At 36.8% G+C, this 17,097-nt stretch overlaps 1 protein-coding gene across 3 annotated transcripts in view; it reads right to left on the bottom strand.

The window, feature by feature from the left end:
• The window catches only part of MAOB (monoamine oxidase B), a 150,673-nt gene that overhangs the window by 22,788 nt on the left and 110,788 nt on the right, over window positions 1-17,097 (bottom strand). For 2 of the 3 annotated variants that reach the window (XM_037057247.1, XM_037057248.1), the window contains exons 4-5: window positions 2,780-2,884; window positions 1,963-2,054 (exon numbers count right to left, since the gene is read on the bottom strand). In XM_037057247.1, the coding sequence (XP_036913142.1) occupies window positions 1,963-2,054; window positions 2,780-2,884 (197 nt within the window). The remainder of the gene's footprint in view (window positions 1-1,962; window positions 2,055-2,779; window positions 2,885-17,097) is intronic. The other variant, XM_037057249.1, reaches the window with a different exon arrangement.

Genomic DNA, 17,097 nt, shown 5'->3' with positions numbered 1-17,097 from the left:
GAAGACATAAGAGACATACAAAGAGGTTTATTACAGATAATTATATATTAATAATAAAAAACTAGAAGTCACCAAAGTGCCAAATAGAATGCTAATGGATAAATATATTATGATATTCACTTTCTATAGAATATTATAAAAACATTAAACAGGATGTTTAATTAAGCATTTTTAAAGTTGGGGTTAAATGTTTTATTGTAATATTAAGTATTAAAAACATTCAATGGATGTCTATTGCTTTTCAGTATTTATACACTTTTGTTTTTATTCTTTTATTTGTATTGAATTTATTGGGGTGACATTGGTTAATAAAATTATGTAGGTTCCAGGGGTACATTTATTTTTTGCTTTATTTCTTCATCTTTTTCACTCAGCTCCCCTCACCTTTGGCAGCTGTCAGTCTGTTCTCTGTATCTATGCCCCTGATTGTATTTTGATTATTAGTTTATTTGATTCACTAGATTCCACATGTAGGTGAAATCATATATAATTGTTTTTCTCTGACTGGCTTCTTTCATTTAGCGTAATGTTCTCCGGGTCCATCCATGCTGTCGCGAAAGGTAAGATTTCCTCCTTTTTATGGCCAACTAGGATTCCATCATGTAAATGTACTACGGCTTTTTATCCACTCATCTACTGATGGACAATAGGCTGGTTTTAATTCAAGGCCCTTGTAAACAACGCTGCAATGAACATATGGATATAGAGTTTCCTTTCTAGAAATTAGAACATATATCATACTGTACATACTCAAGGATAGCCTGCACTTCTATATTCAATATTATAATTTTTTCAAGCCTTCTACAACATGATTTTAAATATTCTTCTACATCAAATATTCTTCTACAACATGATTTTAAAATACCGTAGGGTATTCCATTATTTAGATGTCCCTCAATTAATTTCACCAATGTTCTATTGTTAGACATTTACATTGCCCCTTTAAAAAATAATGATTTAAATTTTTCTTTCTCTCTGACCCCCAATATGCCTTTCTCCCTCTCCTCTTTTCTCTCTTCTTCTTTAAGATAAATTCTAAAAAACTGAATTTATATATCAAGTATTATGTAAATTTTATGCCTTTTGATTATTTCCATATCTTAGATTCATCTATTTCTAAAAATTTGTTTTTATTTCTAGGTGTCAGCTTCCCTCCCCAATGACTAGAGAATGAAGACATCAACCCCAGAGCCAAACAAATTCCCTGCTCATGCTGTTTAGCATGGGAGCATAATCTCCTTGAACTTAGCTTCCATTTCTCTTTGATTATCACAAATCCACCATATCCATGGACTTATAATCCTTTCCATTTTCTTTGCTCTTCAAGCAAGCATGAAGGGTAAGTCCCCTTTATGTTGTTTCTCTATATAGACTCCACAATTTATATATAGTTCCCAGCTTTGCCAACCAGAATTTAATCTTTGGGGTCATTAATACGTGCTTTCAAACTACATGCTTTTCATTTAAAATGAAAGCAGTCTATCCAGTCATCCACGTTTCCTCTATAGTTGTAAATTATCCAGAGAACTTCTCTAGAAGTTCCTTTTCAAATCCTTGAAGAGTTATACCCATAAGGTGTTTCAAATACATATTTTAAAGCACCTACACTTGACCACCAGTGAGAAGCACAAAAGCATTCCTCATCAACAACTTGATAAGTTACATCTTTAAGCTAATGATCTTGAAGCTGTTATAATTAAAGGAAGTGGCTCGTTCTGGTCTATTCTGAGGAATTTATAGGATAATATTCACTTTGTATTGCAAAATTCTGCCAAAGAAATTAGCTTGATGTATAGGTACTTTAAGGCAGGACACATTTCCAATAGTTTTCAGTATGCCACCTGGCCAAATGGCATGGTTTTAGACACATATTAGCTACTTGTTCCATTCCCATTGAATAGTATGCTAAATAAACCCAAAAGACTGTCACAATAAATTCCTGTGGCTAATAGAGAGTCTTACTCAGTCCAGCAGATCTTGTCTAGCAGCTCCTTCATTGTCATGTGGTCCCACTCCTCTGCAAGGGGAGCCTTCCATGGGGCATCACTGGGAATCTACATTCAGATGAGGATTCAGAGAGGGAAAATGTAATGTTGTACTTTAAATAACTATTTTAATATTATTAAAAACTCTAACTTAAAGAATGAAAATGTAAGTTCACAAAATCTCCCAATAGTGTCTTTTACTGGAAAGTCAATGCCGTCTGTGTAGCTTTTCAATTATAGATCTATATACCGAATAATCCATATCTAATTTATGATAATACTTTCTGTACAGTAAATAGAAACTATGTTGTAATTAATCCATTTCCAAATATCAGTTACTAATTTCCTTATTTAGAGAGAACATTCATAAATTCAGCTCCTTAATAAGGATTAAACAGCTATAACAAATCATGTTTAAACCGGAGTTTCAGGTCAAGCTTTGTGTGTATTTTCTCATAGATTGCTGGTTTGGGCAGAGTGGTGACTGAAAGACCCAGAGATCCTATTTTGCTATGTCCTGAGGATTTTCTAGATTAGAAACATCATCCCAGGGAGGGTGAGTGATATGTGATCTTCTCTCCCCTCACAAGTGGTATACAAATAGCAGTCTGTTAGGAATCTCATCCTTTTAAAGGTTAGAAACAAGTTCACTGTTCTTGTCACAAATGTTTACTGAAAGTTAGTGTGCACAAAATGTGCTAGGCATTTGTGATATGTTGCATCTTCTTTCTTTTAAGGACTAAAGTTATTATAAAACATACAAATGTAGTCACAGAAGCTTTGGAAAGTTTTACCTCTTGTCCCATTATATCCAATGTCCTCCAAAGGTTGTTATGATCTAGGTAGTTAATTGGATTCCACACAGGTGGGAATGGGCCCCTGAATTTGTATGATTTGCCCTGTGAGATACAAGATATTTTTAAAGGAAACATTTACTACAACATAAAACAGTTAAATCTGCTAAGTAGGTAAATGTCTGCAATCAGTATCATGTTAGTTATTAATATGTGATACACATTCAAGTGTTTTAGTTCCTCATGGCATTAGACCCCTACTTAACTGTTTAGCAGAGAGATTTCAAATGAAACTATGTTACCTAAATAAATGTAGTGCCACAATAGACACAATAAAAACATTTTCCTCTGAAATTGGAACCCTCACCATGCAAAATTTAAATGTCAGTACAGAAGTAGGGTTACCTAAATTAATTTAATTTGACAATGACACCTGAAAATATCTAAGGTAAGATATTTGTGTTCTTAGAGGGTCAGCAGTTACAACTATAAACATTACATGAGGCAGAAGGGGATGAAAAACCAGTCACAGAGGTGCAACCATCTGCAGGAAGAGTCACAAAACAGGGCCCAGAAAGCTTTCCCAAAAAAATCAGATGTGCTTGCTCAACTCGGAAGTTCCCACAAATCAGCAAGTTCAAAGCAGAAAGAGACAATTTCACATCATTCCTTGGGACATATACACTACCTAGTTCCCCCAACAGGGTAGGAATACCTCAATGCAGAGATAAAGAAAACACATTTTCCAAGGACAAATAATAATACAGGCTATGAATAATCTCTGGGAGTCTTAACTCCATGCATGAAATATAGGAACATGAACCAAAACCACTTTGGGTTTATTTGAAACCTGAGTGAGAAGTTATCTTTCAACTGAATGAAAGATAATTCAAGGTCCTCAATTACTGAAAGTAATTCAAGGTCCACAGTTAAGTGAAATCCCACAACGCAATCATCCACTAAAGGTTTATCTAAAATTGAGTTTTGTAGGCAGAAATCTTGAGTCATAAAATGAAAAGAAATTTCATATTTGTTTAGGTTTTTTGAGGATTTATTTCTTTATTTATTTTAAAAATTTATTTTTAGTTACAGTTGGTGTTCAGTTATATTAGTTTCAGGTGTACAAGCATAGTAATTAAACATTTATATACCTTCCAAAGTGATCACTTGGTTAAGTCAGGTATCTATCTAACACCATACATAATTATTACAATATTATTGACTATAATCCCTATGCTGTACCTTACTTCACCGTGACTATTTTTATTTTTTAAATATATTTTATTGATTGTGCTAAAACAGTTGTCCCATTTTTTTCTGCCCTTTATTCCCCTCGGTGTACCTCCCAACCCACATTATCCCCCTTAGTTCATGTCCGTGGGTCATACATAGAAGTTCTTTGGCTTCTCCATTTCTTATATTATTCTTAACCTCCGCCTGTCTACTTTGTACCTACCATTCATGCTTCTTATTCCCTGTACCTTTTCCTCCATCCTGCCCCTCCTTCTTCCCCTGATAACCCTTCATGTAATCTCTATTTCTGTGAATCTGTTCCTGTTCTAGTTGTTTACTTACTTCATTGTTTGCTTTTTAGGTTTGGTTATTGAGAGTTGTGAGTTTGTTGTCATTTTACTCTTCATATTTTTTAAAGATCTTATTTACTTTTTTTTTAGAGAGAGAGGAAGGAAGAAAGAGTGCTTTCCTTTGTCTTTCTCTCCTTAAGGGAGAGAAATATCAATGTGTGGTTGCCTATTCAGTGCCCCCTATTGGTGAACTGGCCCACAACCCAGGCATGAGCCCTAACTGGGAATCGAACTGACAACCTTTCAATTTGCAGTCCCATGCTCAATCCACTGAGCTATACCAGTCAAGGCAACTGTTTGTATTTTTTATCTTCTTCTCCTTAGATAAGTCCCTTTAACATTTCATATAATAAGGGCTTGGTGATGATGAATTCCTTTAACTTGACCTTATTTGGGAAGCACTTTATCTGCCCTTCCATTCTAAATGATAGCTTTGCTGGATAGAGTCATCTTGGATGGAGGTCCTTGCCTTTCATGACTTCAAATATTTCTTTCCAGCCCCTTCTTGCCTATCAAGGTTTCTTTTGAGACATCAGCTAAAAGAATTATGGGCACTCCTTTATAGGTAACTGGATCCTTTTCTCTTGCTGCTTTTAAGAGTCTTTCCTTATCTGTAATCTTGGGTAATGTAATTATGATGTGCTTTGTTGTGTTCCTGTTTGGGTCCAGCTTCTTTGGGACTCTGGGCTTCCTGGACTTCCTGGAAGTCTATTTTCTTTGCCAGATTGGGGAAGTTCTCCCTCATTATTTGTTCAAATAAGTTTTTAATTTCTTGCTCTTCTTGTCCTTCTGGCACCCCATGATTCAGATGTTGGAATGTTTAAAGTTGTCCTGGAGGTATCTAAGCCTCTCCTCATTTTTAAAAATTCTTGTTTCTTCATTGTGTTCTGGTCAAATGTTTATTTCTTCCTGCTGCTCCAAATCATTCATTTGAATCCTGGTTTCCTTTCCCTCACTGTTGGTTCCCTGTACATTTCTTTGTATTTCACTTTTCATAGCCTTGTATTTCACTTTTTCCTATATTTTGTGACCATACTCAATCATTTCTGTGATTGAATATGATCACATACTGAATCACATACTTCATCCTGATTACCAGTGTTTTGAACTCTTCATCTGATAGGTTGGGTATCTCTTCATCACACAGTTGTATTTTTTCTGGAGCCTTGATACTTTTTATCATTTGGGCCATATTTTTTTTTCTCTCAGCAGGCCTGTTACATAGCAAGGGGTGAAGCCTTAAGTATTCACCAGGGTAGGGCAAACCACTTCACTGTGTTGTGGTTCTATATATGGGGGAGGGGTCCAAGAGGGAGCAATGCTGCTTGCTCAGCTCTCAGCCGGCTTTCAGTCACTTCCTGCACTACCCACAAGCAAATTGAGCCCTTGTAGTGCTGATTCCAGGGTGGGTGAGTTTGTGTACATTGTAGGACCTTGGTCTCTCCAACGAGCTCTCCTGTGAGGCTGAAAGTTTTTTCTGTGGCTGCAACCCCCACAGGTTTTTTCAGTCAGAAGTTTTGAGGCTTTATTTCCCTGAACTGGAACCCTGGGTTGTGCAGTCTGGCTCTCTCCCCAGTTGTTCCTCCCAGTTTATCTGCACATGAATGTGGGACCACCTGCTTTGCCAGCCACCACCTCACCCAGTCCTCCAGCTGTTGCCTTACCTCATGTCCTCTCTACTCTGGCTGCCCATCTCCACCCCTCCTATTAGTCTGGATGAATTTTTCTTCTTCAACTCCTTGGTTGTTGGACTTCCATACAGTTAGATTTTCTGGCAGTTCTGATTGTTTTTTGTTTTTATATTTGTTGTCATCCTTCTTTTGGTTGTACAAGGAAGCAAAGTGTATCTACATACACCTCCATCTTGGCTGGAAGTCCCATGACTATTTTTATAGTGGGAAAATTTTACTTCTTAATCTACGTTCATTCTTATATTAATTCTGTGGTCATGGTTGTCTTGTCTCTCCAACAAGGTTCTCAGTCAAGAGTTATCATACAGGCTTTCATTTTTTTCTTATATTAGCATTCTTCTGAGAAACAGAAGCAATAAAATTTGTTTGTATGTGGGGGCAGGAAAAGAGAGATTAATTTTAAGAAATTGTTTCAGGAAATTGTGGAGACTTGGCAAGTCCAAAATCTGTAGGGTAGGCTAGCAGGCTGTAGGGAAGAGTTGCCATTTAAGTCCCAATGCAGTTTGCTCCCAGCATTCCCTTAAGTGAGACTCACTCACATTATGGAAGGTAATATGCTTTATTCAGAGTCTACTGATTTAAATGTTAATCTCATTTTAAAAAATGCCTTCACACTACCCAAGTGTCCATTGATAGATGAGTGGATAAGAAATCAGTGGTATATATGTATAATCTTTACATTTGTGACAGCATAGATGGACCAAGAGGGTATTATGCTCAGTGAAATAAGTTAGTCAGAGAAAAACAAGTACCATGTGATTTTACTTTCACATGGAATCTAGAGAACAGTATAAATGAACAAACAAACCAGTCAAATTCAAAGAATAGTCTGAGGGTTGCCAGTGGGTTGGGGGACTGGGTGAAAAAGGTGAAATGATTGAGAACTACAAAGTGGTAGTTAGAAAATAGTCATAGGGATGTAAAGTACAGCATTAGGTAATGTAGTCAATAATATTGTAATAACTATTCATGGTGCCAGGTGGGCACTGGAAGTATCAGGGTAACACTTTGTAAACTATATGATTGTCTAATCACTATGTTGTACATCTGAAACTAATATAAAATAATACTGAATGTAATAATATTTTGATTAAATGAAAAAATAAAATAAATTAAAGAAAAGTTTCACAGAAATATCTAGAATAGTGTTTGAGGAAATATCTAGAAATAGTGGACCAGGCAAGTTGACACATAAAATTAACCATTACACTCTTAATCAACTTTACTGAGGTATAATTTACATAAAATGAAACCATTTTAAATGCATGATTTGGGAAGTTTTTGCTCATGTGTGCACCTTTGTAATATGCACAATCAAGACATAAAATAAAAAAAAATAAATAAAAATAAATAAGACATAAAATATTCTTTGAAGGGACTAGACAAAGAATATGTATGAATGACCCACACACATGGACAACACTGTGGGGATTGACTGTGGGAGTGGGGGGTTGGGATAGGTGAAGAAAGGAAAAGGGGGGAAAATTGAAACAACTAATAGAATAACAATAAATGATTTAAAAAAACATAAAATGTTCCCATCATCCTGGGAAATTCTCTATTGTTCTTTCCCAGTAAATTCCTGCCTCGTTTCTTGCTACAGACAACCACTGAACAGTTTTCTGTCACTATATATTGGTTTTACCTGTCCTATATTAAAAAAAAAAACACATAAACTTGCCCTGACTGGTGTGGCTCAGTGAATTGAGTGCCATTCTGTGAATCTAAGGGTCGCCAGTTCAATTCCCAGCCAGGGCACATGCCTGGGTTGTGGGCCAGGTCCCCAGCAGGGGGCATGTGAGAGACAATCACACATTGACATTTATCTCCATTACTCCATCACTTCCCCTCTCAAATAAATAAATAAATAAATAAATAAATAAATACAATATTGCAGTATGTATGATTCCATATTTACCTGGCTTCTTTTGCTAGGCATAATGTTCTTGAGTTTTGTCCATGTTGCATTTTGTTTCCTTTTATTGCTGAGTAGTACTCCATTGTATGGATGTACTATGATTTGTACATCCATACAAATTTATGGATTTATCCGTTCCCCTGTTGATCACTAGTTTCTGTTTTGATCTACTATAAATAAGGTGCTATGAACATTCTTGTACAGGTCTTTTTGTGTCTGACCAGTATGGTGGGTACATGTTTAATGTTTTAAGCTTTAAACCTTGAAGTTTTAAATTTTCCAACGTGGTTTTGCCACTTCACATTTCACCAGAAATTTCAGAGCGTTCTACCTGCTCCACATCCTGCCCAGTACCATAGACTTTTCTTTTATCATGCTTTATGCTTTAAATACACTTTTTACTTTAGAATATTAGATTTAGAGAGAAGTTGCAGAGATAGTACAAAAAGTATCCATATACCTGTCAAGTAGTGTTCCATAATTTTAGCATCATACATTTATCAAAACTAGGAGACTGACACTACTTATGAAATTTCTAATTTTATTTAGACTGTACAAGTTGGTTGACTAATTTAATTTTCTGTTTCATAATCCCATGCATGATATCACACTGCATTTAGTCATCAAGTTTCCTTGTTCTCCTCAGGTCTGTGACAGTTTCTCAGTCTTCCCTTATTTTTCATGACCTTGACAGTTTTGAAGAATATGTCTCAGGTATTTTGTAGAATGTCCCGCAATTTGTATTTGTGTGAAGGTTTGTCTTTTTTTAAGATTTGATTTATTTATCTTTAGAGAGGAAGGTAAGAAGAGAGGGAGAGAAATACCAATGTATAGTTGCCTCTCATGCATCCCCTGCTGGGAACTGGCCTGCAACCCAGGCATGTGCCCTGACCGGGAATCGAACCGTGATCCTCTGGTTCTCAGGCCCGCACTCAATCCACTGAGCTACACCAGCTAGAGCTGAAGGGGTTTTTTTTTGTTTATTTTTAGACAGGATTTGGGGGCTTGGGGAAAGAACACAACAGGCATTCTCATCACATCAGGATATATTCCTGACTTATCACTGGTAATGTAAACTTGATTCCTTGGTTAAGATGGTACCTGCCATGTTTTTCCACTGTAAAGTCAGTGGAAAAAATGAAAACTTTACATTTTTCCCCTTTCCTTGTATGGTTCTTTGGAAGAGAGTCTCTGAAGTCGAGTCCATCTTCAAAAGGAGACAGTGGGAAGTAAGTTCTACTTTCCAGAGGGAGAGTATCCACATAAATTTTAAAAACTCTTCTCAAAAGAGGATTTGCCTATTTCCCCCTGTTATTTATTTATTCAATCTTTTAGTTATGTCAGTACAGACTTACATTTATTTACTTTATACTTTGATTGTAATCCAATACCACATTATCATTATTATTATATTATTATTGTTGTTGTTGTTATTTTGTTTAAATTGTTCTAATTGTGGTTACTGGGAACTCTTGTATCTTTTTGACATTCCTCCATCCTTTCATTTCTTGAGCACTTCCTTCATTTCTGGCACTAAAAGATTCCCGAGGCATCTTGTACTGTCTCTGTTCCAGCCCTAGGTTCTGCCATTACTTCAAGAAACCTTTGTTCCTTTTATCAAAAGACTGGTATTTAGAAGCAACTTCTGACTGCTAGGTGTATGCTGGCTTTAAAAAAATAAACCACTTTATTGAGATATAATTTACATACCATCCCATAAAATTTACATGCTGATTCTTTTTTTAAAATATTTTATTCATTTATCTTTAGAGGGGAAGGTAAGGAGAGAGGGAGAGAAATATCAACAGGTGGTTGCCTCTCCTTCATCCCCTGCTGGGAACTGGCCTGAAACCCAGGCATGTGCCCTGACTGGGAATTGAACCCTGATCCTTTGGTTTGCAGGCCCACGCTCAATCCACTGAGCTACACCAGCCAGGGTGGCATGCTAATTCTTAAAAACCTCTACATATGCCTCCATGAGAGCTCAGCACATAGACTTACTCAGGAGAAACATGTGGATTGATCCATGGGATCACTCTCCACAAAGGACATATGGATCCCAGCCCAGCTCTGCCTCTCCTAAGCTGATGGTCACAGAACAAGTTAGTTGCATGATTTTGTTGGGCCCTAGATATCAATCTTCCCAATTCAATGTTTCTTAGCCTTACCACCTTCCTCCAGAAAGAATGCCCAGATTACTATGAACAGCTGGGTAAGTGATTTTCTCAGTGTCCCAAATTCTTCATTTACCTTTCACATGCCACTGATTTAACTGCATCAGCTTCATGAAGCCAGCTTACCCGGGTCAAGTTATGGTTCTGCCACAATCAGTAGCTGTGTTAAGTTGCTTAAGGTCTCTGTACCTCAGATTACTCATGTGTCAAATGGGATGACAGTAACTCACTCATAGATATACTGGAAAGATGAAGTGACTTGATCCATGTAAGTTACTTTCAGGAGTGATTGGCATGTTGTAAGTTGTCAATAAATGTTGTAATTACTGTAGCTGCTACAGTTGTAATTATAATCTTTGCATGCCTAGGACCTGTTGGCATAGATTGTTGGCACACAGTAAGTTCACAATAAATGTTTAACATTATCCCAGCTTAAAGGCAGACCTCTCTGCTGGTAGGGAGAAGGCAAAGCCCAGACGTTACATTTGATGTGACTGTTATACATCATATCACACATGTGTACATATATATTTTATCCTTATAGAAAATTTTAGAAAACTATAAGAGAAACAGTAAGTATTTATAATTCCACTAAGTAGAACTATATCATGGCTATTAACATTTCAGCATGTTTCTTTCGTCTTTTTATATATTTTATACATTGTACAATTGAGGTCTTTTATACATGTTATTATTGTCCTGTTGTTTTCAGTCAATGTTGTATTCTAAATATTTCCAATGTTGTTCATTTACTCACTCGGCATATTCTTCTTATTATTACATAATACTTCATAATATGCATAAAACAGCCGTTCTCAAACTGTGGTCCAAGGACCCCTTTACAGTCCCCAAAACACACTCATGGAGTCTTTCTAACCACACATGAAGGAAAGTTTCCTTCATATACTTCAACCAAAATAACATATGGCAACACCTCGAATGCTAATGCATAAAGGAGATTCCAACTGTCTCTTATTGAGCCAGATGTGAATGAGATAAGTAAAAATGTAAATCAGTGTCATTCAACTTGACTTTTTGTTTTAAAAACTATTTTATTCATAAAATATTTAACTTGTAATAGGGTTAGTATTATTTTAGTAGAATTAATAGATAATCTTAAAAATTCTCAGTTTCAATTCCTAACATGGGAAATATAGATTCATGTGATAAAAAGCTTACTTGAAGTTCTCAATAATTTTTACGAAATGTAGAAGTGTGGCTCAGTGGTTTAGGCATTATCTTATAAACCAAAGGGTTATTGGTTTGATTCCTGGTTAGGGCACATGCCTTGGTTGCAGGCAAAGTTTCTGGTTGGAGGTGTGTGAGAGATCCCTGATTGAGGACATGTCAAAGGCAACCCATTGATGTTTCTCAAAGCATTGGAAATGCAGGATGTCTTTCAAGAGGCCAACAAAACTGATTGGGCTCTAGTTTGGAATAAAGGAAATTTAATCTTCTTTATGGAGGAGGAGGAAAGGAAGTGTTGAAAGCTCTACTTAGGCAAATAGCTTTCTTTTTATGTTCATGTGTTCACATTCCTAAGCACCTGGAGCTGGCACTGACACTGTCTTATAATTGTATCATCACATGTCCAAAGCTTGAGGGAGGGGTAGACAACAATGCCAATATTTTTGAAAACTGCCAGCAGCACTGAAGCACATTAAAGACCTGAAATTGTCTATGTAGGAAGAAATGGGAAATATGGGGGTGGTAGTAGCTGAGGAACTAGACAAAGCCCTACAGGAGTAATAATAACAACAAATAACAATAGCTAACACTGAGCATTTAGTCTGTTCAGGCCTTGTTCTGTGCGCTCTACATATATTGATTTGTTAGTTTTCACCATAGTCTTTTCAGATAAAGGAACTGAAGCACAGAGAAATGAGATAATTATTTGCCCAATGTATCAAAACTACTAAATAGCAGCAGGATTTAAATTCAGACAAAGGCTGATGCTTTTGATCATGAAGCTTCCCAGCCTCTTAATTATGATTATATTTATTAAACAAACACCACTTGTCAGCCACTGAGCTAAAATTTTTAATTAAATTATATGTAGTGGTACCTTGGTACTCATCATTAACTCATTCTGGAACTTGTAACAGGTGCTGAAACTGAGAAGTACTGAACAAAGAAGTATTTTCTCTTGTGGGGTATTATGACTCATACAAGTTCTAGCAAGTGTGATGAGTCCTAAGCAAGTACTAAATGCTGAAACAGTTGTTTCTTGTCAAAATGCAATGAGTACAGGGTTTGATGACTTCTGAAACCAACAAGTACTGAAGTATGACTGTAATTCAATTCTCACAACAATTCAGTCAGTAAACTGCTAATTGTATGCTTCATTTTACAAATGAGTTTTGATGCACAGAGAGATTAATAAACTTGTTTAAGTACATCAGCTTGCATGCAGTGGAAACAAAACTTAACCTCACTTTTGCTTTTTCAGAGTTTAAGCTCTTAGATATCTTCTCTTATGACCCACTGCTATGTTGGTTTAAAGGTCTCTCTCTGGAAGGCATTTAGGGCCAGTAACTACTTGAGATTCTTACAAACTAGGTAGAATCTAATAATGGGTTCAGTGACCAGCCAGATCTTTCTTATGTCTATCCTTCATATTCTCAGGCAAGGAGAAATCCAGTCCATCCCCAAATGGCTGCTACATCAGTTCATCCACTCGTTCATTCAACAAATATTTCTTGAGCATTTCCTATGTACCTGCCACTATTCCTAGTTCCGGAAACACAGTAGTGAGTGAAAACAGCAAAAAATCTCTGCTCTTTTGAGAGCTTACATTCTAATATGTGTAAACAAAATACACTAACAAAACAGACACTAAACACAATAAATAAGAAAAGAGGATGATAAGTGCTATGAAGAAAAAGAGACTAGGGGAGGCAAAGAAGTGTTGGTGCTTTGGGGTTGATTGCAATTTTTAACAAAGTGGTCAGAGAAGATCTCACTTACAAGATGATATTTGAGTGAGGAGATGAAAGAGAATAGGGAGAAAACCATGCAACTGTTCGAAGGTGGCGGGGCGGGGGGGTGGAGAGCCTTTAGGCAGAGGCCTCAGCAGATCCCCTGAGATGGGATTAGGAATAGTCTTCAAAAGGTATGGGGAGGAGGCAGCTTTATCCTATCTCTTCTATAATAATATCTCCTTGCCCACTGGAATACATCCAAGATCTTGGCCCTGGTTCTCAAGGTTGCCAGAGAAGAAGTTGGCTACTAAGAAGATGGCCTTTGTGCTCTGGTCAAGCAGTTTCCTTCATCTCACTCAGCAGGCCACCCTCATCACTGTATTATAGCTACATCTTTTCTCAAAGGCTCTTTGCCTTCTAATATTCATCAGTACAAAGCTTAAACCACTTTCTATGCCCAACTCAAGACTCACCTTCTTCAAGGCTTCTGAAATTCTCCTCACATTTGATCAGTGCTCTAAAGATCAAGTTCACCCCATTTGAAGTCCCTACCGTATTAGCTCACATTTGCCCAAGTTATCTTGATACTATTCTCTAGATGTTCTACATGGGTATCTCCTCTCTCCAGCTAGTTCAGGAAAGAAATCAATCATTTGCATACTCCCATAATGTTTAAAAGTGTTATTGTTCAATTGGTCTTTGACAAACATCAGGTGATTGGGTGAATGGTGCTATAGACTAAATGTTTGTGTTCCCCACAATTCATAAGTTGAAACCTAACCCCTAGTGTGATGGTATTTGAAGGTGGGTTCTTTGGAAGGTGATTAAGTCATGAGGGCATCCTCATGGCTGAGATCATTTCCCTTATAAAAGAGACTCTAGCCCTGGCTGGTGTAGCTCAGTGAATTGAGCATGGGACTGTGAACCAAAGGGTTGCTGGTTCGATTCCCAGTCAGGGCACATGCCTGGGTCGCAGGTCAGGTTCCCAGTTAGGGACATGTGAGAGGGAACCACACATAGATGTTTCTCTCCCTCTCTTTCTCCTCCCCCCCTTTCTAAGTAAACAAATAAATGCTTCAAAAAGAGACTAAAGACTTTGCCATGTGAGGACACAGCAACATCAAATCTACTGGCACCTTTATCTTGGAGTTCCCAGCCTTCAGAACTGTGCATAACAAATGTCTGTTGTTTATAAATGACCCAGTCTATGGTATTCTGTTATAGTAGCCTGAGCTGATTAAGGAAAGTAGAATTAACATTAGAAGAGGGATTCTTCGGGGCCTAAGACAGAATCTGACTTAATGCTTTCTAAACAATCAAAATTAATTTCTTCTGAAAAATCAAAACAAGTATTTAAACTAGGAAGCTGAAAATTGTACCTCTTCTCCCCAAGGACCCAATCAATGTCTTTATCATCTTTATCCTCATAATATCTTGTAAATACACCTGTCAAAGAAGACAGGCCTGAGTTTCACAGGGGAGAGTCTTGAAAATTGGCTGATACAGATCCCTCAAAGGATAAGAATCTGTTGAGAAAGACGCAGAATTTTGTGCCCTTAATCTTCTGCTGCTTATATCAGCCATTTCCAGCCATATCACATTGCAAGCCATCAGAACACATCACTGATGCCAAGAGGTTGTTTTCAAAGCACTATGCCCACAGTTAAAACCCATTTTCCTGTTCCAATTTTTTTCGCTCTTTCAATTTGTAGGCATGTTAGTGCTTATTTGGCCAAATAGCACAGGCATTTAAAATATCATTTTACTTAAGGAAAGTAATTTGGTATAAATTTTATTTATTTATCTTTAGAGGAGAAGGGAAGGAGAGAGGTAGAGAAAGATCAATGTATGGTTGCCTCTCGTGTGTCCCTTGCTGAGAACTGGCCTGCAACCCAGGCATGTGCCCTGACTGGGAATCGAAGGAAAGTAATTTTGAACATCCCCAACATATCATTCAGCACGCACCAGGACTAGCAAAATTCCAGACTGCTCCAGCCTTGAATGATGCTTTAGCTTTTCCAGAAATCTTGATTCAAACAAAAGCCTGTGCTATAAAAATGCTAGGGATTGTAAGAAAGCTTGAAACTTGAAAAAGTGGTTCTTGTTCTTCTTTAGGACAAGTGCCCCTCTGAAAATGCATTGAAAACCATGGGATCTCTCTAGTAAAGTGCACACATACAAACTGTTCTGTACATAGAACTGGAAAGTGTACCTGAAGCTTATCTTGAGCCCTTTCCTAGTTTAGGGATTTGAGGTTGGGAGAATGTAGTAAATACCAAGTGTTGGCAAAATTAAGGAGTAACCAGAAATTTCATCCCCTACTAATTGAAAACTCTGTTAGTATCTCCTGAAGTTCCATATGCACATAATTTCTGACCTACTTCTAGACAAATGCCCAAGGAAGTGTTCCCAAAACATATACATGGAAATGTTAAATGTCCATTAACATTACTATGAATAAATAAATTGAGTTACATTCCTACAGTGAAATATATTACAGCAATAAGAATGATCTACAACCACCCATAAAGAAAAATTTGATACTATGTTCATCTGAAATCACATTTAGAGGACAAAGGAGATTCATAGCAGAGAGCAATGAGGCCAAGAAGGTAGCTATGCTTTAATCATATACCTGGAAGCTGTTCTTTATGAGTTCTTTATTTATGAAGTCAGATCACTGTCCCATGGTGATTAACTGAAACACTACTGTGTCTGTCTTAACAATATTTATGACTCACTACAGAGGGGTTCAGGCTAGTGAGAAGGTAGGCACCTGGGTAAAACAGTTGTTCTTCTATTGCTGTGAGGTGAGATGCAGTGGGGAAGCATAACTACTCTGAGAAAGGACAGCTCTCACCCAAGTGTGTGCATGGATTATCATTAGAGAAGACTCTTACATCCATCTAGAGGCCAGAGAATGGGCTACACATCCCAGTCATTAAGCATCAGTGACTTTTAGACTTATGGGTTCCTTTGCATAAAATAACTACTTAATTTGTATGCCATGCTTAGTAACGACTACCTTTTAGTAAGCATTTACCATATACATGGTAGTACTCATATATCATTCTTTTTTAATTTTATTTTATTGTTGTTCAGTTACAGTTGTCCTGCCATTCTTAACTCTCACAAATCTTTTAAAGAATAGGTACTGTTAGTAGATCCTATCTTTTAATGACAACTTTATTTAGATATAATTCACATACCATAAAACCAATCCATTTTTATTGCAGCAAAATACATATGCATAACATTAAATTACCATTTTAACAATTTTTCTGTGTACAATCCAGTACCATTAAATATATTCACAATGTCATGCAACCATCACTACTATTTTTTCAGAACTTTTCATCATTCTAAATTGAAATTTTATATCCATTAAAAACTAATTCATTTTCCCTTCCCATTAACTCCTGGAAACCTCTATTTTATTTTCTGGTTTTCTGAATTTGCCTATTCTGGTATCTCATATAAGTGGATTTTGTGTCCTATTTATTACACTTAACATAATGTTTTGCATGTTCACCTATTTTGTAGCATGTATCAACATTCAATTTTTAAGGCTGAATGATATTTCATTGTATGAATATACCACCTTTTATTTATCTATCCATCTGTTGGTGGACAACCTTCCCTGAATCACACAGCTAATGAGAGGTTTTCAAATTCAGCTGTACTTAAATTCAAGCTAGTTTCTCAGCTCATGTCACATCTCATGCATCAGGAGATCCCAGATCTGAACGGTCACTGGTGCATAGACAAAAACAGGCACAAATATGCCTCATGGTCATGCAACTCTGTCTGCCTAAATGTAATTGTGACTGTTAAAGCCCTAGGCAGAGAGACAAATGAAAAGATAACTATCAAGTGAGAGCTAACACTGTATTTAGCTAAACAATGCAGAAAATCAAAATTATCTTACAGATTGGCTTAGACAGACCCAGGAAAATATCACTGGGCATCATACTTCTAAGTGTTACTAACATTTGGGCAATTTCTTCTTTCACTCAGTAAAAACATATTAA

The sequence above is a fragment of the Sturnira hondurensis genome, unplaced genomic scaffold (genome assembly GCF_014824575.4).
Source record: "Sturnira hondurensis isolate 20B ecotype Veracruz unplaced genomic scaffold, ASM1482457v3 Scaffold0009560, whole genome shotgun sequence".
Classification (NCBI taxonomy): domain Eukaryota; kingdom Metazoa; phylum Chordata; class Mammalia; order Chiroptera; family Phyllostomidae; genus Sturnira; species Sturnira hondurensis.
This window is presented reverse-complemented; position numbering and strand designations above follow the sequence as displayed.